Source organism: Thunnus albacares, chromosome 8, assembly GCF_914725855.1.
Source record: "Thunnus albacares chromosome 8, fThuAlb1.1, whole genome shotgun sequence".
In the NCBI taxonomy this organism is placed as follows: domain Eukaryota; kingdom Metazoa; phylum Chordata; class Actinopteri; order Scombriformes; family Scombridae; genus Thunnus; species Thunnus albacares.
Window position 1 is genome coordinate 7,307,481 of NC_058113.1, and position 26,400 is coordinate 7,333,880.

General features: G+C 41.9%; 1 protein-coding gene across 4 annotated transcripts in view; it reads left to right on the forward strand.

Annotated features, from left to right (window-relative positions):
• Positions 1-26,400, forward strand: part of LOC122986849 (neuroendocrine convertase 1-like) — a 184,924-nt gene that overhangs the window by 145,998 nt on the left and 12,526 nt on the right. For all 4 annotated transcript variants that reach the window (XM_044358290.1, XM_044358289.1, XM_044358291.1 and 1 more), the window contains 4 exons: positions 13,382-13,492; positions 13,850-13,943; positions 15,714-15,899; positions 25,579-25,702. In XM_044358290.1, coding sequence (XP_044214225.1) covers positions 13,382-13,492; positions 13,850-13,943; positions 15,714-15,899; positions 25,579-25,702 — 515 coding nt within the window. The remainder of the gene's footprint in view (positions 1-13,381; positions 13,493-13,849; positions 13,944-15,713; positions 15,900-25,578; positions 25,703-26,400) is intronic.

Below are 26,400 nucleotides of genomic sequence, written 5' to 3' on the forward strand. Positions count from 1 at the left end.
AATCAAACGTCATGTAATTTTCTAGTGGGGCTACAGTTGGGCTATGATAATTCTTGGTGAGGCTATGGTCACATCTATCCCCACCTGACAGCGTATTATCCTACTGTATTCATCCATTAATGTCACCTTCCCCTGACTGCCTCCCATCTAAATCATGGACCTCTTTTATCGACCACATCTAACTTCATATCAAAGCATGCTTCTTTTTTTCTGTCATGATATGGCTCTGTGATGACACATGTTGACAGCTGTAAGTATTTTTTTTTTTTCTTTTCTTCTTTTTAGTCTTGGGTGACTTTATTTTTGTGAATGAAACTTTCCCACAAATGGAGCAGCAAAGGTAGCCTTATAAAGCGAGTTTGGGAGCGCTGATTATTCTAATGATCAAATCTCACAAACACACACCTCCTCATGATCAGGTGGCAATTTGCGGCCAGTTTGCACAGATTGAGAATCGAGTGAATCTGATGTAGAACACCTTTACAAGCAAACCTCATAGTAAAAAGTAAGGCAGGTTTATGATAAGAATATGAAAATGTTCATGCATGAGGCTCAGTGTTTACAGCATTTTTTTTTTTTTTGTCAATATGTAAAAGCCACTGAACATAATGGCATGACACTGACACCCCAGTTTAAAAGACATGGTGGTGCAGTATGTGAGGTTTTACCACTTCACCAATCACCTTTCAGTCTCATAGCCATGGAATATCCAGTACCACGACAGCAGGGGTCAGAGCATTACTGCACTGTACAACTACTGTAGCACTACAGCACCATTCTTACACCAGACTCAACAGAATACAGGCGATGTGACAGAGCGATAAGAGAGATGAAGGAGAAGGAGAAGTGACCCATTCACAGGACAGCAGGGAGCCTGATGGTGCTACCATGAGCTGTCAACACACTTTATTCAGCTGACTATGTGTGTGTGTGTACATGTGTGTATTTGAGAGAATGTATGTGGGTATCTCAATGTGTGCATACATGTCATCTCTGTGTGTACAGCACCTGTGAGACCATGCGTGAGGGTGTGCTTGTGTGTTACAGACCACGTGTGAATATGTGAGTAAATGCGTTTGCTTGTATGTGTATGTGTGAGAGTGTGTTAAAAAGACTAAACCAAAATTAAATCTTACCACATCCCACTTGTATGCATGCGTGTATGGTGTGTGTGTGTATGTATGTGGTGTCAGGGAATGTGTTTCATCAGTCGTGCTGCTTCATGTGCCCGTCTGCAGCTTCGGTACAGTATAGCAGCCAGTCTGATGCAGGGACGAGGCGGGAAGCTCCAGATCATTCAACCCGGGCTCTGCCTCCCTCTTCATATGGCCACAGAAAGCCTCCGCTGCTTCTCCGGGCCCATGCCAGTGTGAAAAGCAATTGTGTGGAATGTGTAAGAATTAAGTATCCCATCATTCAGCGCAGACATGCAATTAAAAGAGCTGTAGCCGTCACTAGCAAAAGACATCGCCATGTCATGTCACTATAACTCAACACAGCCGATGCCTGCCATTTTTTTTTTTTGTTCTTAAGAGGGAGGAGTAAGTATAGACAGACACATACACTTAAGAAGCTCACTCACTTCCTGTCTCTTCCGTTTTTCTGCACACACTCATTTACAAAAACATTTACAAACATAAACATTCAAATTTTAAGTTTGTCTTAATACAACATTTGCCTGCCTGGTACTGGTCGCTGTAATCATGACTCCTGTCCTTACTGGTCCTTTCTTAGTCAGCATGCACTAGAAGATATGGGGGACAAAATCCACAGTCCTTGTTCTCAGTTGGACTATCAGATTTGGCAGTTGATCTGCAGTTGTTTCAGTGTAAAATTCCCTCTTTGTGCAACTAAATCCCTCCACTGAGGCTCACTAAGGAAACAGTCCATGGAAAAATAAAGAGGGAATTTTGCACTAAAAACTTTTTTAAAAAAATGTTTAAAATATTGTATGCATGGTGACTAATTTCAATTTGTCATTTTTTAACAAGTAATATGAATATATATGTACTGTAAGATGGAAGTAATTAGCTTGTTAAAGAGTTTGGCTGAAAGACATCACAGATGCCATGAGGGTGGAAACAAGCTGGTAAATACTTTGTTATATTCACACTAAAGTGCCTTGTTTGTAAATGTCCCAGATATTCATTGAATTCCCTCTCTGGACTACAACTCAAATAAAGCCATGTTATTGCAGGAGTTGCAGGGCCAATGGGAGCCATACTGTATTATTACAGTATTACTGTAATACTGTAGTATTACACTATTACTGTATTATTTTCAGGTTGTCTCCATTCCCCACCTGCTTACTTTGTGTTTACTCAGCATCACAGTCCTCCTGCAAGTGGACCGAGCTGTGGTTAGTTTGTGGCTAGAATGAAACATGAAGTAACCACAGTAAATAAAATGATACCTGATTCATATTCACTTAATAACATCCATAACCCCCTATTATAGTAGAGAATGCATATACTCCTGTGAGTTCTAGTGAGCTGTCTTTGGCATTTGTGATAGATGAAGTCCAGTTATAGTCTGGTCTGATATTTATATTCAATCATTTCAAGTTCTTTTGTGGACGAGAAGATAAATAACGCCTACGAGCACAACATACTATGCAAATGTGTGTCAACATATCATAAACTATGACACTTTGGCAGGATGACAAGCCAACAAAGAGGGAACTTTGCTCTAAAAAGATTGCAACTTTGGAAGATACAAACTTGATTTATCTATCTCAGTCTGCCGAAGCTTCATATTAGCTCCAGCTGAACTTTAAAATGCATTTTTACAGAGTGAGGACTGTGGATTTTGTCCCACATCTCTCACCCTAGAGTCACACTTCAGGGTCAGTATGGAAAGAAGGAATTATTAGTCACCAGTAACTCTTTCAATGTACAGTACATACAGTATGAGCATGTGAATATTGTTTAAGGACAAACTTGAAAAAATGTTAACCTATCTTTATGTACACGCATTCATATTAAACCGTGGCATACAGATAAATTATGGGCATAAGTACAAGCTGTACATTAGAGGCGAGAGAAAGCAATTATAAAAATATTGGCATTCAAAGAGAATGAAGGTCATGCAGATCACATGAAAATGACAGATGTTTACAAGTAAAGTGGTTTGATTTCTAGTGCTGTAATTACTGTACATTTCCACTGAGTACACAGTAAAGTTTGAACTGATTTCTGAGAGTCTCTTGGCAAGTCTTATGCCTTGTATTTTAATACAGTGTTATACAAGCATTCCATTATAACACATTTTAATGCTTCAGTTTAGATTTTACAGCGTTACCAAGTTACTTAACTGAGATTGAGAGTCATTTTTGCGAATTGGACAAAAGAGACACATTATAAGAGGCAGAAATGCATTAAAAAAAAAACATATGGTGATAAAAATCCAAAATAAAAATATACTACTCAGACCTAGAATGAACTACAAAATATAGAGTGAACCTCAAAATCAGACCTTTGCGCAGCTTTACTGAAAAGATATTGAGATACCACTCACTCTACAATATGTACACAAAGAAGTATTAAAGTGTTTGTCTCTGTTGTATTTCCTCTAGTTTGTTTCATATCAGTCAGTTCACAGACTTAAGCTTGAGTGGGCCACAGTGTAAATATCCCAGACCTATTATTACCAACAAAATGTTCCTAGCCGTTGTCAAGCCACTAAGTACAAAATGGTGAATTGCAGACATGAAGAGAGATAATTGCCACTCACGCTGGAAATTTGGCAAGCGCCTTCCCCACGAGACTCGGATGAAATGGTGCTTCAACCCCCGAAACTGTCATTCTTAATGAAATGGTAATTACAAACCCAGCGGAACAGCTGAGGGGCCTGCCGGGGCCCACGGAGCCCAACTACCAGAATAAACCTGCTACAACAACCTGCAGAGAAGAGAGAGAGGGAGGGAGGGAGGCAGGAAGGAGGAGGGAGAGGAGGAAGACGATATAAAGCAGGAGAGAGGTTCAGGTAGGCAGTAATACCAGGAATCTGAGATTTATTTCAATTGTGAAATGTAATACACACTCCAGGTTGGAGTGTGCTGTACACTGGGACCCTCATCAATAACGCCGGCAGTGTGGAAGGCGGGAGGGGAGGTTGGTTAAAAGCGCCCACACAGTCTGGGTAATTGATTGCTTTGTAAGTGAACATGTCTTTAACCTTTGGGAGGTCAGGCCCAGTCGGACACCATCAGTCCTGCCTGGGGTTGAACTGCTTCCAGCCGTTTGTCTTCCGCTGCTCCCTCGTCTCAGGGCCGATTTGTCAAGCATGAGATGTTTTGGGTGTTTAGATTACAGGCGAGATGGGAAAACAAAGGCAAAATGCCACCCCAAACAAAAGGCCTGAGCCTGGATCCCGCACTGATCTGCAGGCCGGGCAGGAGGCCAGCTACCTGGGGTGCTGAAACTGAAAGAGGGAGAGGGTTGGGGGCGGAGGGGGGGGGGGGGGGGGGGGTTGCTTTGCTGAAACAGAGCCACAATGAAGCCCCCGAAACACAGTCACTGTGGAGCTTGAACCAGAGCCAGAATGGAGGCTGAACGGGAGCCAATGTGAGAATTGAACGACAGCCAGAACGGTGACATGAGATAGAGCCGGAATAGCGCCTTGAGACGCAGCCAAAATGGCAGCCAGAGACTCGGGGGGGATATGAGGGAGCTTGGGGCGGCTAACTGTTTTCTTCACGGCAATACTCCTCATCACTGGAGATTTTAAAGTGTCCTTTTGCCACCCTCCCAGGTACTTAGGTCTGTCTGTCTGTCAGGCTGTTATAGAGTGACTAAAGATGATTTATCTCTTAGATTATCAGGGCCAGTAGCTGCGCCGTCGCTCATATGATGCCCTGGAGAGACAGGTCAGAAACAGGCAATACCTTCTAGGACTGATACTCTGACAACTCTGTCTTTCTTAGAAGGAATATCTCCACGACACAGCCATTTATAGCTGGCCTGCAGCTTTCAACACTTTGACAGGAGAAAGTCAAACTCACATCTTGTTAAGCTCATGTGTGGATTATAACTGTGTGTTTATTTTCAGACGTGATATTTCATCACCTTAAGGTAAAAGCAGATTTTTCTTACGTGTTTGTGTCGGTGTGTTTTTTGTAATGTATGAACAAGTGGGTGTGTGCACATGCAAGAAAATGTATGTGTGTGCGTGTTTGTGTCAAAGCACAAGGTGCTGTGTGTGCCTGCCACTTCCATCTGCTGTTCTATTACCATAGACGTGATGTACCTGCCACTTCTCTCCTCAGCTGAGGTGTGTGTGTTGTATTCTCCCATCCTGTTGTTAGATCTGACAGCCACTAACACGGGCTCGTGGTGAAAAAGGGGGAAAAAATACTCTCAAGTTCCAGATCCCACCCAGAGTCTGACAGACAAACTGTCTGGGACTGTAGGGAAGCTGCACTCATCTCTTACTGTGCAGCCAAGAAGTGTATTTTGACACCATTCTCTAAAGTCTCAATACAGTATCATATTGCATTTACAGAAAGTTCCTACAGTTGTTTTGTTCTGGCTCATTTATATTTGCATGCTCCATTAGGCAAATAGGTGATCATTTCCTCTCTTAAAAGACTGTTTTACAATTTGTTTAAGGGTAAACATAAAGTTCAGTTGCTATATCATAATACTTAAATGTTAAGATTTATATCTACAAAACCGTGGTTTTTCATTTAACAAAGGTTGCTTAAGTTGTAAAAACTTTGATGTTGTGTGACCACAAGCAGCTGTACTTTAAAAGATCTAAATGAAATAGTCAAAAATTAGCTTGCCTTTAAATCAGGAATATCAACAAAAAAAAAAAAGCTCCTTGTTGACAATATAGATCTAGGAACTAGGGAGCCATAGGAACGATGGATTAAAAAACAACAGCAACAATTTTTGTTGTTCTCTGCATTTACTGTTGTGCAACCCCGATGTTTGAACAGATGTAATGAATGTTAAAGGAGACATGCAGACTTGGAGAAGGAGACTGAGAGCTGCAGATTCTACCTTGTTAGTTCCTGGACCATCAGACAGTGCTGCCCCCTACAGCAGGCACATTTTTGGGAGCAGAAACTATATGTAAAGACCTAAATTTGAACCATGGTTCATCCTGTCAAAATGCAAGTAAAGTTCCAGAGTTCCTAAAATGGTTTCTGGGTCCCTGGTAAAGTTCTCTCTGTGGAAACGGGATAAATGAATGAACACACACATTTCAGTCAATACCAAACAAGTATTAAAGTTTGATACCCAGCCCTTATGTCATCAAAAAAAGGGGAAGAAACTGTGCCATTGTAAGATACCTGCAACCTTTATAAGCATCAAGCAAAAACAAACTGAAGTTTCGAGTGGGAAGGAGAAATCAGTCGTGTCAGACTTTCCACACATTTATCACTGTAAATGAAAGCGGTATAATATTGTTTGAAAAATATGGCGAGATCAGCCTGGTTTGTTCGCATTTGGTCCATCTGTGAATTGACTGAAGATCAATAACCTCGCAACTCTGTCAGCTCTGTAAATCTAGATGAATATGTAGCTCAGAAGTGTGTGTGTGTTAGTGTGTGTAGGTGTATGTGCACTTGAGCGAGTTGTTGTTTCTGTGTGTGTGTGTGTGTATGAAGAGAGAGCATGTGCGTTTTGTTTTTTTACGAGGGAGCACAGATGTGAGAGATATGGAATATCTATATGTGTGTGTGAAACGAGAGTGTGTACACACCTAATGCATTCTGGCAAGTTATTTCCATTTCATGCTAGGGCATAGATCGTTGGAGGGCTGTGGTTACCTCTCTCTCTTTCTTTCTTTTCCTCTCTCCCTCAGTCTCCCTGGTGGGGATGTAAAACTGGCCTTGCGTCTCTGCCCCAGACAGATAGATTAATTAATTATCCAGACCTCCTCTTTTTTCATTGCTGATCCAATGTGACTGAGCCTGTGGTCTATACTGTACACTGTACATGTGTTTTAGTAGAGAGAGAGAGAGAGAGAGAATGTGTGTGTGTGTGTGCATGTGTTTGTGCACCGGGTAATTAAAGATATAGCTCATCCACAGACTAACAATCCCACTATCACTTAATATCAGGGTACCTGTGCAATGATATTGTTTCCTGTGAAAGGAGAGCAGATCTATGTGTGGGTAATTGTTGGCTAATTGAGAGGAAGTGGAGGCTCTTTATACGTGTGTATGTGTGTGTGTGAGAGAGAGAGAGAGAGAGAGAGAGTTGGAGACAAAAAGAGAAATAAAGTCCTCATGATGATTAGGATTCTTAATTAGCAGAAAGATGAAAGTGTGAAGTCTGGGTAGGTCAGTGATGTGCTGTTGACCCTTGACCTTAAATCTTGATTGGTTAAGCAGACATGATAGGTTTGTTAAAGCAAATTGATGGCACTACGTCTCAACTTCTCTTCTCCTTATCTTCGCCTTTTTGAACTTTTTTTGCATTGAATACGGATCGACCGAAACAGTTCCTGTCCCTTTCAAGCCTGAAGTATTGTAATAATGCTCCAGTTGTACGTAGAAAGGCGGAATGTTGATGGTAATTGTGCGTTTCTGTGGATGTGCATTTGATTGATGGGTCAGCAGATAAAGCGGGCTGAATGTGCCGAGTGTTTGTGTGTGTTTGTGTGTGACATACACCGACTCGCCCTGAGGGACAGGGGAAACGGAGCACTGCACCTCCTGCAGGGGGTGCCGTGTCTCCCGGCAGGGGGGTGCAGCAGGCAAACAGAGGGGTGCCTGTACACCCCTCCACCCAAAGCCCTCCACGCACACACACACGCACCACAACACTCCACCCTACTGTGCCACAAGAAGGGTGGGGGTTGTAGGGACCCTGAGCTCTTCTAAACCTCCACTAATGCATAATTCATATACAAGAAGCAATTTTGATATTTTGCTGGGGGGGGGCAGGGAGTAGAAAAACAGAAGAAATTTCAAAATAAAGTTCCGCAACACACTGCACACTCATCCTCCTCAACTCCCATTTTTTTTCCTTGTTCAGGGTTAAATTATGTCGCCACTGACGGAGAGTTGTGGGTAAATCTGCTCTGGTCTACAGCAACATCAACATGTTTCCAAAAAATAAATAATAAATGCATTCATACACACCCATGTTGCGAGCAATGACATTGCAATCAATTTATTGTGAGTCAATCCCACAAACACTGTCCTACATCAAATGTGCATTAATCCACGGCTGGAAATAGTCCCTAACAAACGCACTATGTGCTCCTGTGTGAGTAATGTGCACATCTGTTTTAGGAAATGACTGAGCCTTTCATAAAAAATGAAACTATATATTTGTGGCCTTTTAGTAAAGATTCCTATCTTCATTAGGAGCCAGTGAGCTTGTGGCTGACATATTATTTGGTTGTGGTCTTTTCAGGGGATTTGTTGACAATAAACTGATATATAACCTAAAAAGTACAATCATATTATATCATTTTGTATGGTACGTTGAATAAGGAACCTTTGGTTCAATAAACATATAAAAACAGTCTTTGTTTTTGATGGTTACATTTTTGTTTGCTATATCACGTTTAGTGATATGGCATCAAAAACTAGTCCCTTTTGAAGAAGCAAACAAAGGCTTCTGGTTCAGTGTTTGCTTTGTCCGGAGTGAAAAGAAAGCACTCGGGACCAGGGAGGGAATCTTTTGCCAAGCTTGTAGCACAGCGCTTAGTCAATCCTTTCCCCCTTCTTTTCTCTCTCTCTTTCTCTCTCTCCCTCCTTCCCCACAAGGGCAGAGACATCTAAAAGGACTGTACCTTGGTGTGCGTCCAACAAAAGCTCTCTGCTGAATTTCATCCTCTTTTGAATTTGTGTTTGAATAACACTCAAGCTACAAATCAAAATATGTTGGACACTGAGAGTGAGGTCATGGGGTATAGATCATTGTGGCTTCCAGAGAAGTCTCCTTGTGTAAGAGAAGGGGACGGGTGGCTGCTACTCTGACTGATGGCTGTAGAGACAGAGAGGGCCGTTTGGTGCCCATTCTCCTGAGACTAAGTCCACGCCTGTGCCAAACCCCTCATTTTCCTCCCCGCAATATATTTCATTAAACTTGTAACTCTTTGCAAGGTAATTCACTTGACATTTTGAGACTGTGTTGAAGGCTTCTGAGTGTTTCCCTCTCTGTAATTTCAAGTCAGACAGATATTTACCTAATACAGCCTAAAAATATATTCCAAAATCATTTCCACTGTAAAAGCACACATTCAGGACAGTTAAATGGATGAAACTGTATAACACAAAGCTGAGCAGCACGGCACAGCATTTCATGGTTACAGCCATGCAGGTCCCAGTGGCGCAGATATAATTAAGACCTCTTCTTAATTACTTAATAAGCCTAATTAGTAACATTTCTGAGCAGCAGATTTGGCTGTAAGAGAGATGGAAATCAGAAGAATGTTAAGTCTATTTGTTATTTCATTTAAATCCTAATGTTAATGAAATTAGTGCATCATGATATAACAGAAACAAACCACGCTGGGATTGACCATAGGGCTAATGCAGCTTTTTATGCTTCTGATAAACATTTAATTAAGTGCTACAAAAGGGGGATGAAGAAAAAAAATCGTACAAAACAAATGTAAATATAGTTTTTATGCGACAGTTGGCTGCTATAGTCATGTGTCACCTTGATCAAGTGTTTAATGTATCCACTCTTGGTGCATTTCTCATTAGTTCATGGCCAGATGTGATGGAGAGGTGTGTGAAACTGACCGGGGGTCTGCTATGTTGTCGTCAGGATAAGTAAGGCAAGCCCACCAATCATGCGCTGGAGCTGCTGCTGCTGCTGCATTCCTGGCCACTTAATTAGAAGTTGTTGGTACCACAGAAGGTGTCACCAACCTTTTCAGGCGCTGAACAGATGGTGTCCCCTCTTTTTGAGGTCCTGCCAATGCCCACTCTGTGGCTCCTGGGAAAATGACCTAACTCACAGGCAGCTGCTTAGTGCGGCTTGAGTGATTCTTTACAGCCACTTCTACTGGGGGGGACTTAGCAGGACGTACCACTGCAAACAAGGGGTGAAACCGCCGTATCTAGGTCCCTGGATAGTTCTGACTGTGGAACAAATATGTTTTGGTTCCAGCATAACAGTTGTTATAGCTGTGTTTTTAATGCCTTGTGCAAAGACAACGGAAAGACCTCGACCCTGGAGATCTTGATGCCTCAGTGCTAGTTGGGTTTCTGTGCACCTTCCTCTGCTGCTGGCAGATGGTGTGAATATCAACAGAGAAAAGGACCTGGGAAGGCCCGCAGAACAAAAAGTGAAAAGGGTTCCTCGACAGTTACAAAGAGGCCCCATGGAGAGGTGGGGGGGGAGTGGCCTTCGTCCTAATGGATAAAAAGAAGGAGGGAGTAGAGTTTGCGAGGGTATTTGCCACTGAGGAGTGAAAGTGGATGGAGAAAATGCGAGGGCCGCAGATTCGATATGTGTGAAGGCGGGGGGTCGGGGGTTTAACATGCTTCGTGCTGCGTGGACAGAAGATCGACTGTCACTCTGTAGTCGGCTTGGCTCAACCTCCCTCCGACCACGCAGGAGGTGGAGAAAGAACAAGTTGAAAATTGGATGACTGTGCTGTCTGACTAATTGCTTGATGTGAATTACATTATGTGGGTTTCATCTTAAAGACATTTTAATCTTAAACAATGTCACAATCCACAATAGCTACGAAATGTGCTCTGCACACATTTCTATTTGGAGAAATCACAAAGCTCTTGCTGAATGTAGCAGTGTGTTACTCTCTCTGTTCCTTGCTACTGATGATGAGATCGCTGAAAAGGCCAGGGAGTCTTCTTGGAAAGTGGCCCAGCTCAGCGGTGGTGTTTCATTGACATGGCAGGGGACATAAAATCTGTCATTTTCATCATGTTCTATCGTGGGTAAACCTGTTTCCTGCAGCTTTCTCTATCAGATATATGTCTGTGTAGGTTTATGGCCGTGGAGCTGGGGCAGGCCCGATCGATCTGCGGGAGCTATAGGATTTAATAGGTGCACAGCTCTCGCTAAGGGGCACGGGGTGGGGAGGGTATATTTAATCACTAAAAGGGAGCAGGGTGGCAAGCCCCGGTCACCGACAGTTTCTCTTTTATGAGAAGTCAGGGTATCAGTTTTCCCCACACTGTGAGAAATCTTATGTGATCTATTGTTGCTGCTGGGGTTTCGTTATACATCTCCATTTGAGGTCGCCGAATTAAAAACTAACCTCCAGTAGGCCCATGTTCTTAGTACCACTAATGTGTATCCACATATGTTGTCAGAGTGTCTGTTTGTGTTTTAATGTTTATCTAAATACCTCCATACATGAAAGAATCTTTACACCGAATCTTGAACATTATTTACTTGTGCAAATACTCACTACTGTACCAAATGTGCATTTATCCACAGCTGAATAGAGTCCTCAATAAATGCACAATTTACTCCTGGTTGATTAACATTTGCTAAAAGCTTCAGCACCCAGCTGTTTTATGACATTTCTGAGCCCTTTTTAAAAATGAAGTCATACATTTGTGACCTGTTTTTAAAGATTTACTTCTTCAGCAGGAACCAATGGACCTGGTGCTTAGAGAAACAGACAGGGAAGGGAAGTCAGGAGGTATTGAGAGACAGAGACTAACACATTGTTGCTGCTGGTCTTTTTCATGGGAGAATGATGACAAAAAGAAAAAAATGCATCTTCATGATCTGGTGGTTTAAGATGTGTACTATATCACTGCAATGTCCTCTGTTTTACATATCACTTTTCCTCTCTCCTCACATCATCTCTCTTCACTGTCAACTGTCAAATTAAAGGACAAATTTCCCCCCCAAATCTTTTTTTTTTATACCATTCAGGATCACAATTTTTCTCTAATTGTTGCTTATCTCTAATGAATTACTGCTTAATGTTCAGGCATATTAAAATCCTTCAAATTAAACAATGTGTGAAGAAAAAATGACTAGCTCACAAATCATGTCTCCACTAAGACCATAAAGAGTGGGTAGGGGACACAGGTAGATATTGCTTTGTCTGAAGGGGTCGCTAACTAAAAAAACACTTGTGTAGTATGCAAACATACTTGGAAACTACGGAGCCAAATAATGATTCTTCAGAGTTCTTTTTTCTTTATTTGGATCCATGTCAGCTGATGCCTTTGCAGTCACTAGTCTCTGCTTCTGCATTCAGCTGTTGTCAGCTGTGTTTTGCTCCAACTCTTCACAGCTTTCACAAACCCCCCGAATGACCTTGAACTTCAGCAGCGCACCTCAACCCCATAGACCCGCCTGCCTAATGCTATTATGTTGGGTCCTACATGCTAAAAGTCATTGGTGGTGATAGTGGCTGATTAGATTGTGTCCATTGATCGCGCGGCGTGCTGTTAGGATGAGGACGGTGTGGGCTGCAGATCCTGCCTCTCCTCCTCAGACACACTGACAGTCTGAGACAGAGGAGATGGAGCCCCATGCAGGGCAACAGATTGAGTTATTGATCAGCTCTCTCCTTTCTCCTCTCGCTGTCTCTCTCTCTGCTGCTCCGAGAGACCCCGTCATCAGGATAATGAATTTCACTTATTGCAGATTAACGGCATAAGGTCTGTATGGTAATAATGGCAGAAATTAGCTCTTTGTCACCCCCCCTGGATTTCCAAGAGAGGGGGGGGGGAGAATGAAGGTTGTTACAACCCTGTTACTCAGTCTGAAGACTGTGATTTTAACAAAAGGGAACTGAAAGGGAAAGATTTGAGGGAGAATTAAGGCAAGACTTATGAGGACTGTGATTTCAGCCTCACTGAAGCGGCGGAGAAGAGTTCTGATGCAAGAAATTCAGGTTTGATGGAGGAGAGTGAAGGAGAATTTGGAGAGGAAAAGAACACTGAATAACAGGCTGTATTGTGAAAAAGAGAGGGCAAAGAGGAAAGATGAGAGCGGATGATTCAAAAGAGACGTAAAGAGACAGTGAAGCAGGAGCCGTAAAGTGGAGGAGAGAGAGTGAGATCAGCAGCAGTCATACAGTCACCAGGCAGCGGCGCCGCTTAAGGGTCGGCCATTGTGTCTCCAGCACCCAGATTGGGGTGGTAAAGAATGAATAATGAGGCTTGATTACAGTCCGTGAGATGGCACATTGTTCAGAATCAATCCTCCAGGCAAATTACAGGCAGCACAAACAGCAGCCCTCAGCCTCAGCCCGGACAGAGCAGGAAGCGATTGTGTCAGAGGACAACATCATCTTCGTCAATGACTTGTTGCCTCCTCGTGTCGGAGCCATTAGCACTTACTCTGCTCCCGCAGCACAATCAGCCACCCACGTAAAAGCCTCTCGTCCACGTGTGTGAGGATAGGATATAAGCGCAACAGCATGCTTGAGCAGCTCATCTACACAAACACATGTTCCCGACTTGTTTCAGGTTTGGCTTTGGAGTGTTGGATGCAGGGCTGATGGTGCAGCAGGCCACACATTTCAAGAGTGTCGGTCCATCGAGGAAGTGCACACAAGAAGTCACAATCTATCCTACCAGGTAACAAAAACCTTTTATTCCAACTTTATCGACTATGTACAGTATGTTTATGTAACACCTATAGCTTCTTATGTGCCTTTTTTTAAAATTGTTTTCACAGATTTTTGTTGCTTATATATACTAATTTGTCTCAAGTTCTGTCTTTCAGTTTTTTCCTTGTTGTATCTCATTACTCTACCTGCCTCAACAAATTGGCTTCCCGACAAGGATCAATAATCTTTCCTCTTATCTTCATCTATAATGTCACTGCTTTGTATGTGTGTGTGTATTCGCAGAGTACAGTATGAGTGTTTAATGTCCATGTAAGAAGGAGGTTTGGCTATTGATTGACAGATATAATGATGTTTTATTGGTCAGGATCCTTTCTCCAAGAGGCGTGGTCAGCGTGAACATCCAATCAAAGGCCTGCCGTGGGAGACCTAACGAGATCAACAGCCTGGAGGAGGTTCAGGTTAGGCAGCCATTTTTAAACTAAATCAAATATCATGAACATACAGTACATTGTTTAAATGTATATTCTTCTTTCTGGAAATAATTAGGAAAAAATGGAAACATGAAAAGTTTGGGGACATCCATTTTTATTTGGTATATGTTGAAACCACAAGCAAGGTGGAAAAGTCAGTTTTCACCGACATTATAGATAGATATCCACTTATATACTTAGGTTGTGGTTCTGCTGCAAATCTGATCTTACAGTCTTCCCATGTTTCCTCTTGCCCTTGACAAGTTACAATTCAAGCAGAAATGCATTCAAAACTTAACTTCTGCCAACAACCAGGGAAGCTTGAACAGTTCATACAAATTGTTTTCAGGGTTCTGTGTCATGTGTTTTAACTGAGAATAGAAGAGATAAAAAAGATCATACCGTTATGTGTTATGTGTTGACTGTGTCATTTGCAGAAAATGGCAAAACCGTGTTATCTTGAATGCGGGCACATACATGCAAATGTGTTTATGTTTGACTGTGTCAGCAGGCATACGTACTGTACGTGTCTGTGTACGTGCACAGCTGAGTTTGCGCGAGTTATCTGTGTTTGTGAAAGTGTGTGTACTTGTGAAATAGCGAGGAGAGAGAGAGAGAAAGAGAGAGCGGGAGTGTGTCAGCATGTAAATTGAAAAGGCTTCATCTTTGCGGCTCTGCTCCCTGGCAGAAAGCGTGGGTCAGGCCATCGCTGCGAGGTGTGATTGATGGACGTGTTGCTGTGGTAACACGCCGTAAACAGGAGCGGGCTGTCAGTCTTTTTGCAGCTTGGCGGCTCTCTCTGCGATGTGCCATTGTCACACCAGATGTGCTGCTTGTGATGAACAGGGACAGCGAGAGTGTTTACTGGGTGGGAACTGGAGGGTTGGGGGGGGGGGGGCACATGCGCTTATTTAAATCATTTAGCTAATATTCCCCACAGCCATTTTTGTCACTGTGTCTTATCTTTCTGCTCCCTGCTACTTTTCATGTCTTCCTCTTTGGTGGTGGCTGTGGACAGATCATTGGCTCGTCCATGAGTCTGTCACACATAGTATCTCAAACAATACTGATTGGATTTGATTTGAACTGCATGTAAGCATTGTATTGCAGCATTTAAAAATGACTCTGATTGGTATAATCACTACATTGTTTGTTCATGTGTCATAGGTATTATTATCTTAGATATCAATGGTGTTCCCATATTTTTAAAATGTGTGCTGACTGGTCTGAAGAGGCGTTTCTTCACATTTAAAAGAATAGTTTTTGAAACACACTCACTAGTTTTTAGTCTTGCTGTTAAATATGAAGCTATTTTACAGCCAGGAGTTAATTAGTGAACTTTAGAGGTGCTGGCAGAAAGATGATTTTTTTTACCAGAGCCAAGCTAGCTGTTTCCCTCTGTTTCACGTCTTAATGCTAAGCTACGCTAATCGGCTGTTGGCTGTAGCTTAATATTTACCATTCAGACAGAGAGTAGTGTCAATCTTCTCATCTTACTCTCAGCAAGAAAGCAAATAAAACTATTTCAAAATTGTCGGAGCTATTCCTTTAAGGTAAAAAATTCAATTCGTTCATTTAAAAAAATATAGACCAGCCTTCATTTCAGTTTGTTCTGTAACGCTCAATAAATAACCACATGGTGTTAGACATTATGTGGTACACCACGGTACTCCATGTTCCTTCGTTCTCTATCCCTCCCTCCTTCTCCTTATTCACACCTGCCTCTTTTTCCATTTCTTGCCACCTGTCTCTCACCAGGTGAGGGTGAGCATCAGAGCTGTGTGTCGAGGTGACCTCTCCATAAGCTTAGAGTCTCCGGGCGGCACTGTATCACTGCTGTTGGATAAGCGGCCCCACGACGCCTCCACTGCTGGCCTGAAAAACTGGACCCTGATGACAGTGCACAGCTGGGGGGAGCACCCACGAGGCCTCTGGACCCTCCAGGTGAGAGAGGAAAACTACTTAACAGCTGCCATAAGTTGTGACACCTTTTTTAGCTTAACTTGTAGCCACGCTAGCTACACTTCAGGTGTACTTTGTGTTTAGTGCTACAGTAATTAGCGAATGTAAAAGATGGCAAACATGGTAAACATTACACCTGCTACATCACCATGTTAGCATCATCATTATGAACATGTTAGTATGCTAACCTTAGCATATAGCTCATTTAGCAGATTCAGTGCCTGACAGAGCAGCTAGCATGGCTGTAGACCCTTATTCTTACTTTTAGTTCACTGTTTTACATCTTTTGGTTTCTCTCCACCAAAAGTTGCACTTAAATCATTCCACTCTGTTGTTTTGCCTGTATATCATTCAAGATGGCCTCCAAGATTGTCAACTTTATCAGCATCGCTATTGCTCTTTTTCATTGCTTTGACTGCAGTGAAAAATTCATTTTTCCAATAATTTTGTCTTTTTTTTTTTGGCCCCTGCATTTTTCAAGTTCTAACTAACTAAAGTAGAGTACAAAATGTCCCAAAGAAGTAGCCTCTTGGAGGAGCTTATATACTAATTCTCACATACTCTCTTGGAAACACTATTTCACATACCTTCTCTCATGATATAGAGATGATTTGCTCTGGTTCACATTGTCCTCTTCCAATAGCTGCGGTGTATAGAAGTTTAAAAATAGCACAGCACAGCACAGCACAGCTCAGCTCAGCTTGGTTCAGTTCATTTTGCCATAGCAATGTGAATCATCCTCTACTTTCATCTCCGAGCTTCAGCCAAGCATGGCAATCTTCATTTTCCTCCCCGCGCTCTTCTTTTCCTTTTTTCCCTCATAGATGTGCTGATGTTTGATATGGAGGAAGGAGCTAAAATGGAAGGGAAATTAAGACTGGAAGGTTAAGTAACCTTGGCCGGGTTTGACAGACACAATACTGCCGACGTCTGATTAGAATCCATACTCACAGACAGTAGCGCGCTGAGGTCATTTACTGTATATATGTGTGGGTGGTAGCAGTGGAGGTGGGGGCGGACACACAGTGTATATGTGTGTCTGTGTGTGTGTGTGTGTGTGTGTGTGCAAATAGGCATCAGTCCTTGTAAACAGTTGGAGGTTTATAGAGAAAAAGCTGTGAAGATGAAAGACACCCACCCCCTGTCCTCTATCACCTACCTCTTCCTGCAAACACACACACACACACAAACACACACACACACTCTATGTCTATCTCTCCATCTCTGTGTCTCTCCCACGTCCTCGTGCAGATTTACTGTCCCCTCTGTGACCAATTACCAAGGCCCAGTGTGTCGCAGAGATGGGGAGGAAACACCGTGAAGTCGAGCCACATAACAGCGCCGCTGCTCATTACAGGACGGCCGAGACGAGTCACTGTGATGCTCGCAACACGAATTAACGCTCGCATCTGACGTGCTGCATGCCTTAGCACACCGCTAATCAGCGCGTACACACACACACACAATGGTTTTACACTGGTTGTCAGCCTTACATTGAGAGAGTATACACACACAACTGCCAGTACAGGATGCTGAAAATAAGATGGAGTGTTACAAGGCTTGAAGTTAATGTAAATAGAAATATAGAGAGAAAAAGGACACACACACCTAACACAGAAACTTGCAACAATGTCTGATATGCCCTAACTGGCTTTTGAATGATTTGTATAAATTCCTAGTTTCAAAAGTGTTATTAATGATATTTATGAGCAAAAGCAAAAGTTTAAGTCTATATATCACTGTGCAATAATTATACAGTTTAACACTAAGTACAAAGATTTGACATATCATAGTTCCTGGGACAAAATCTGTACACATATTGTTATTTGGTGGTTTTAACATTTTCTGTGGTGCCTCTGACGAGCAGCCACGCCAATGAAATCTTGGAATGATGCGAAGAGAGAATCAAATGATGAGACTAGAGATACTGAGGTTAGACAGGACTAAGAGAAAAGACAGAAGGAGGGACAGGAGAGAGACAGATGGGCAAACTATAAAATAGAGGCCCTGGGAAGAGACTTTAACAGGACTATCTGCAGGACTATCTGCTGGATCCGTGTTTAAAAACTCAAGGGCAGCAGGGAGGGGTTGGGGGGGGTTAGGGGGGTCTGTGGAGAGTCTATATTGATTCGTCATGATGACAATTGTAAAAGAGTGCTGTGGTGCTGCTGGAATGAAAGCGAGACTGAAGTGAAAGGGAGCAAGTGTTATGGCTTGAGGCTCGACTGACCTTCCAGCGCTGTGAAGGAGACCGCAGGGCTGGAAATACACATTCCCTGACTCTCTCTCTCTCTCTCTCTTCTCCCATCTACTCTACCCTGTGCTCGCTCTACCGCCGTCTGTGGTGCCTCAGCTCAGCAGTTTTACTGTTGATCAGAGACAATACTGCAGACAGTATTGGACAGTATAGAATATGTGTTTTCCAGAAACCCAACAAACAGCAGCGTATGCATTTAAATCAGACTGACGTGATTGATTATTTAATTTGAAATCAATATAATGATGAGCATCTATAATAAAGATTAAGATTTTTTATAAAAAAACATTCAGAAGGAGAGAAAAGTGTCAGATGTTATTTTAACCCCGTGTCCTTGTGCTTTCTGCATCCTCCCGCTCTCTCTCTCTCTCTCCCACTTGATCTCTAGCTCTCTCCATCTTTCATTTGTCTTGTACTCTACTTTTTACTCCTCTTTCCCTCTCTCTCTCTCTCTCTCTCTCTCTCTCTCTCACACACACACACTGTATGTCTCCCTCTCATCCACTTTTTCCCAAGCATTCCTGTGACATTCTATTGGAAACAGACGCAAATTACAATTTAAGCCATTTGTTTAACATGTTTATGGCGATTACTGGGTGAGTCTAAAGGGCCAGTTCACCCAAATTACAAACAGACATATTTTCTCACTTTCTGCAGTAGCAGATAGTATGCAGGTAGTTTAGGTTTTATTTGTGTACGTTGTGAAATATCTGCCTCCACCACAATTCAATGAAGATCAACGGAATTGTTCACGTTTCCTCGAATTTCAGCAAAGTAGCTTCTCAGTACGAAGTATTACTCTCTAAAACTATGTTATTATTGCTAGAGTTACTTCCTGCCAAAAAGTAAACAGTCGTAATTGTGATTTGGTGGATTAGCCAGCGTAATGGAGACAATATTTCTATAGAGAGAAATGTTTTCGCAGAATTTTTAAAATGTAATTTTTAAGCCCTATGAGCACCACACACCAAATTGCATTCAGAAAGAAATTGGAGAGATAGATAACTGAAAACCTGGACAAACAACATCAGATCTATATGCATAGCTAGATACCACTTGGAGGTAAGTGACTAATATGTTGTTGCTTTTTTAATTTGGGTGATTTTCTTGTGCAAAGAATAAGGCTTGGGGTTGGGGGAAGTGGGCATAATGTCGCTCTACTTTTAGAAAACCCTCATCCCATACATGTACACACAGAAAAACACACAAAAATATAAACACATGTACATCGCTCTCTCCTCTACCCCACCTGGCTCCATGCTGCCATGCCCACAGGGAGTTGTGTTTGTTTATGTGTGAGTGTGTGTAGCAGGGTGACAGCGGTCTTTGAGCAGAGACATCTCTGATTCCCAACGGACTCAGAGACTCAAGCTGACTGTGACTAGTGCTGCTGTAGGAATATAATAGCACTATTTAGCCTGAAGCAATGTGGCTAAACACACACAAACATGCAATCCTTGCTGGCCGTGACTGACAGATCATACATTTACCATCATCATCCCCAGTGCTTCATCTGGAGTCACTCCTACTCTTTCCCTCTTGTAGATTACAGAAACCAAGCACACACAAAAAAACCGACAATGGAAAATCTTGCAAATAATGTAGGAACGACGTTCGATTAGTGCAAGCAGCCAATAGGAAAAAAATGATATTAGCTAATCAGTGTTATCCACCTTGATGGATATGATGCGGTTTGTGCTGTTACATATTACTGGACTAATAAGAGGCCTTTCTCACAGAGGATATTTTGACATGTCACAGTAAGAAAAGCACAGATAAAACATTAAAGATGGCTGGTTTCAGGGTCCTGGTATTGGTGATGCTGGCTCACTGTCACACTGTCATGGCTTACTGGGACTCTTAAATACAACACAGCTATCCTTAATGTTATTAGTAACACCTTTACTTTTCCTACTTGTCTGCTGTAAAAAAAAAACTATTGATACTGCTGTGTGTTTTTCTGTAGGAAGATGATAACTTGAACTGATGATTTTCAGAAGTGATTGTAATGGTGAAAATACTATCTGAGAGTCTTTCCCACCCTCATAAAAATAACCCTCTGGTGAAAACACTGAATGTTTGTAATAGTTGATTTTATCATTTAATTGTTATATTTAAAGATGTTAAATATCAGCACAAAATATCAGCTATTGACAACTTTATTGGTATCATTATTAATGTATCAAGTGAACATTTACCAGCCTATTCCTAAAAAAGGACAGAATTGAAAATGTAATAAAAAACCCCAACAGACCATCACATTCTTTATAATGTGATAATGTATGACAGTGTCAGGAAAATGAAAAGTGAATTTGTTTGTTTAATTTGTTTTAGGTACAGTAGGTGTCAGTGCAGGTGGTGAGAATATACTAACCATGTTGACTAACTAATTGCTAAACTAGTGTCATTATTTTACGTTTAACATGTGGGAGATGAACTTTGTGACACAGCCTTGTCCACTGTTTCTAAAAAAAAGCGTTTCTCATTCAAGTAGATGCAGTTTTGATCTTTTAGCTTCAGTCTGCTATTTGAAGCAGTGATGTCACTTTGGATTTGTAAATCACTATGTATATTTTACATATTTTTATTGCAAATTTCTGTCTTTCTTTTTACATTGTTTATGATTACTTAATTTCGTGTATATTTTGACTGTAACGCACCATAACAAGGCCATTTCCTTGTATGTGCAAACCTACTTAGCAATAAACCTGGTTCTGATTCTCAAATGCAGTTTTATTACTATAGAAAGTTCCACTCACCACTGGTAAACAAGCATAGAAACATCTCCACAATTTAATGTAACAGCATATAACTACACAAGCTCACACTCAGCATCAAGTTTGGCAGAAAACACCGTCAAAGCCTCCGTAGTTGCTATAGTGGAAACACACTCTCATGCACAAATGTGTACTTTCACCCACAAACACACACACACAATCACACACACACTCACATACACACTCACTCTGGCCCAAGGTGGATTTCTAGAGGTGCATATATTTGCATATATCTGCATGTTTAATGAGTTTTGGGAGATCAAGCGATCCGAGCGGCCCTTTGTGGGTATTTCTTTCTTTCTTTTTTTTTTTTTTCCAGTGCGTGTGTGTGTTGGAGGGGGTGGTTCTCCGTGTAAATATCACCCACTGTGTGTTGGCACCCGTCACAGATGGTCGGGGGCGAGGGCACCCTGTGGGCACAGGATACCTATTTCTGTTTGTCTGCGTGCTTTGTGTGAGACTGAGAGGCAGAGAAAAGTGTGACTGTGCGTGCGTGTTTGTGTGCGTGTGTGTGTGTGTGTACGTGTGCACTGTGATACTGTATGTATCTGTATGTTTTACCTCCGTGTGCATATGCATGTGTTTGCATTTCACTACATAATTGTGCCGTGTGTGTGTATATGCAATTTAAACACCTGTGTTAGTGCAGCTCTGTGTGTGTTTGTTCAGTTGTTGGTGTTTAAGCACGCTGCGGTATGTGTGCGTACTTGCGTGTGCGTGTCTCCCAGCATGCAGTGTGGCTATGATGGCCCTGTTTTGGATGATTGATGTGTTGGAGGAAGCAGCGAGGAGCTCAGGTTGGGCCAGAGCCTCAGTCTGACACACTGCTGCTTCCCTGCTGCTTTACATATGTAGTCGCAGCAAGACTCCTCCTCCCCTCCCATCTGACACTGCCTCCCTCTTCAACACAGACAACACTCACAGGTTCCTCTTTCTGGTTTTATTTTGAAGCTTCTGTTTACCATGAAAGCAGACCAAGCTCTGTGCTCTTTTAGTAACTTCCTGTTTCACATTTAACACCTCAGAGCTGCCCGGTCCAACAACAACCTGCGGTTTGACATAGTAAGTTTAGCCTCTGTCTTGTATCTGATTTGTGTCTGATTCTGCATCTGATTCATTAAGCTTATTGGAGGAATAATACATACTACACCGGTTTTCCAGTGGAAGACATTAACTTGAATTTAATCTAATGAGACATTAACACCTGATTCCACACAGGTATACTTGTTTTATGATTTTTCCTGACTTTTACATGGTTTACATGTTTTTCCACCTTCACAAAAAAGAGATTTTAGTGAAAACGCAGAATGTTTGTTAAATGTCACGTATAAAGATATTGAACATCGGCACAAAATATGAGCTGTGGGCTGATGCTGCAGTGCTGAGATAACAGTATCATTATTAAGTTGTTGAATTAACACTTATCAGCTGATTCCTAAAAATGTAGAAAATACAATAATATTTCAAGAGGCTATAAGTCAATCTACTCAATTTATAATACAGTTTATGATGGAAAATGAATAATGATTAAGTTAGGTTGTATTTCTTCCACGACATGTAGACACAATTTTGTCTAAAAACTAAAAAATCAAAAATTTTAATATCTCTTTCATAAAATTGCACAAAGCTAAGCCTACATGTAAATAGATTTGGTAAAGGATTGGAAAGAATTCATATTTGATAAGCCATTTTAACAAGGCAACCCCCGGTAAATCTAACCCAGGAAACGTGCTCTAGTGTCGGGGATGTGATGAATTTTACAGTTTTGGCAGAATAAACAGACATGTAGAAAATAATGGAAAACCACAGAACAATATCTCAATGTTCTCAGTGTTTCTTAGGTTTTAGTGAAGTTTCCTTTTAAATAGAAAGTTGTCTCACTGACCTTAAGCTACTGAACCTCCAGGTGCCGCGCCTGATCTTCATTTTCCAACGATAGAAGATCCCAGAGACCCTTTTCTCCAAATTTACATTAGCATGCGAAAACCTCTCAGATTTACTCGCAACTTGGGAGTGACAATCATTTGTAAAACTTGGCGCTGCCACCGTTTGCAATCTGCATATAAGCAGTACTCACTAATCACTTTTTTGGAGCGGGCCCTAGGTCTGTGTGGGGCAGGGTGTCCAGGATAAGAGCCATTAACTTTAATTAGGATAAAAAGGAAACAAAAATATTAGAAAAAAAATAAATGCGTGGTTTCGCAAAATACATTTTTTAGTCATTATCTAGCTCCCTGTCTCCATCTAACTTTCTCAGTAATCTTCTCTGACGTCCTCCTCTCGGCTAAGTGAATCATCTCTTTTCTGTCTCTCTTTTTCTACTCTATAGGTGTTTTCTTTTTCTGTCATATCACTTTGTCTATCAGTCCCCCTCATCTTCCTGTCTGTCTCTGTCCCCTTGCTCCTTCTCTATCACTATCTCTTTTTCAACTCCTTTCTCTTCTCAGGCTCATCCTCTATCGCTGGGTCTCACTTTCCTTTCTCTGACACTCACCCGTTTCCATATCCCTCCATCTCTCGCCCATCACTAATCCCCCCACCTCCTTTTTTTTTTTTTTCTCTCTCTGCAGTTTCTCTCTCTAGCTTTGAAATCCTTCCCCTCTCGCCTCTATTCCTCTGCTTCTGCTAATCCTCTCATTTTCTTTGTCTCTCTTTTGTCTAAAAGTCAGTTTAATTTCTCCTTCCTTTATGCCCTGGTTTGGTCTCTGCTTGTAGTTCTTATACTTATTATTCCACTTGTACTTTTCTTTTTTATCACACCAGTAGTATAACTACTAGTTGATTTCTTCCTCATTTAGATAATAAGATAATGTGCACTTGCAGCTGACATCATCACCAAACATTGACAACATGATACTTAACCGCTGCATAACATTTTATACTGATTACAAAGACATAGCATCCAAAAACAGCATGTATGGATTTCATGGACCCTTGTGTCAGAAGAGTAACTTTCTGTATAAAATTAACTTCAACTCAATTAAAACAATCAGGCAGCTCAAAATATTTGACTCACGAGGTTTCCTGGCGACAGCGGGGTCGCAGCTCCTCGGAGAGACGTGTCGACCCAGTAGAAAGGCATGCTGGGAGACTGGGAGGCATGCGAGGCGTATCGATCCACCTGTAGCATCCAGCTGTTTGTTTACCAACAACAAATCAATGCAGCGCTCGGCTGGGGGCCGCCATGCCTGGCCTCTGGTCTGCTTAGAACACTCACACATACACTCATATAGCACACACACACACACACACACACACAGGCCGGCTGGGCAGCTGCTCTGGCAGATATAGGGAGTTTATATTGGTGGAGCAGATCTGGTATCTGGATCTGGGTATGTTAGGGTGTAGTTGTCTGCATACATAAGCCAAACTGAGGTTGATATTATTGTTTTTATTATTATAATGAAAAGAAAAGATCAAGGTTATTCAGAAATCAATGCCTGCATTTATCAAGCATTTTAGAATCACTCCAATCACACCGTCATCAAGTTAGTCAATGGGTTTGACTACTATCTCTGAATTTGTAAGATGTTTGGCTTCCAAGGAAGAAACACACATTCTGTTTTTAGGTGGCGTTTGCATGTTGTGCCCGTGCCTGTGTGAGTTCCCTCTGGCTTCCTCCCACAGACTAAAGGCATGCAGGATAGGTTAATCGGTGACTCTAAATTGCCCGTAGGTGTGAATGTGAGTGTGAGTGGTTGTCTCTCTCTATGTGTCAGCCCTGTGATGGAGTGGCGATTTGTCCAGAGTATAACACGCCTTTCACCCAATGTCATCTGGGATAGGATCCAGCCCCCCCCCCCCATGATCCTCTAGAGGATAAGCAGCATAGCTAATGGAACAATTGCATTGCAAGGACAATAAAGGATAAGTTCTGCCTCCCAATAACATCCACATGCCCACATACACCTTTAAAGAGTCATAGGTCACTTTAATAGTTCCTCCTGTGCTCACTGGCCGTGAGGAGATCTCTTCTTAAAATGACTCCAGTGTAAGTGATCGGGGACAAAGTCTCACAGTTCTCATTTTCTGCTAAAATGCATTCTAAAGTTCAGATGAAGCTAATATGAGGCTTCATCAGACCGCATTAGACAAATCAAGAGGATACCTTCCAAAGTCACAGTCTTTTTAGTACTTTCTCTGTCTTCCCCCATGTACAACCAGTTGCTATCATGTGACTGCAATTCCATACTTAGGTCATGTGATCACACCTGAGCAAGTTAGTTCACTGAAGGTGAATTGAACGGGGATACAGTTGAAGCTCGATAAAAAACACTAGTAATTGAGCTTTGAATTCAGAATATTTTTATTACAACTATGTGTTCCCAAGACCAAAAATGACACTTAAATTATTCTAGATTCACTGATCTGTAGAGACATCATTATTTATTTTGTTTTTCAGGTGGTTGAAAACAAGCTTTGACCTTAAGTAGCAGTATTTGTGTCACTGATATTGAAGTGAACAGTATACAGTATAATAATATACCACATAAACCAAGTGATAATAATTTGGACTAAAATGTCACTCACAATCAGTCCAAATTGAGACAGCAATAATATTAGCTGCAGTAAGTTTTCTAAATGAATGTTTGTTTTTTTAACACCTTTGCTGATGTGTTTTTTCCAGGTGACTGACAACAAAGGCTCAGTTAGGAGCTGCTCAAGACCAAATGAAGAGGAGGCAGCCGGAGCCGTGCTCAGTGTTACACTCATCCTCTACGGCACCAAACACCCACACAGGACCAAGCACAGTATGTAAAAGTGTCTGCCACTTGCATTACTTTGAACACATGCAAACTGAGGTGAGCCTGGAACCCAGGGTTACTTTAGAGGTCTGACAAATGATGCACAGAGGGTGCGTTTGATAAACAAAATCCACTGAAAGACAAATTGATCCATGCACAAGTAAATTAAGCAGCATAAATTCAAGAAATAAACAATTTCAACTATACAACTTTTTAAAAGCAAAATTTAAGATGCGTTTTTTCTTATTACAACTAGTTTCAACAAGTTTAGAGCAAAAAAACTTCTTTACCCTCTGCTCCCACCACCTTCCTCCCACCTGCCATCTCTTCTTCTCTGGCCGAGGCAGTGCAGTCAGAAGAAGTCAGTCGGGCCACTGACCACAGGGACTGTGATGTGTAATTACAGTTGCCCCTCCCCAATTCCACCCTCTCCTCCACAGTGTGTGTCAGCTCCCCCGACGGCCACGACCCACACATACACACACACCTCGTTAGCCACACCGGCACGAAGCCACAGCACCGTCCTCCGTGTCCCTGTCGGGGGTTTTAGGGTTGTTAGAATCACTGAGGCATGCTGGGAGAAAGACATTGAACCAGACTTTGCTGTTGATCTCTGTCAACGGGGGTTCCCATCGGTCATGGAGGTCCTGGAATATCATGGAGTTTTGAAAGATAGTCAGGAAAAGTCAGGGACCTTAACAAAT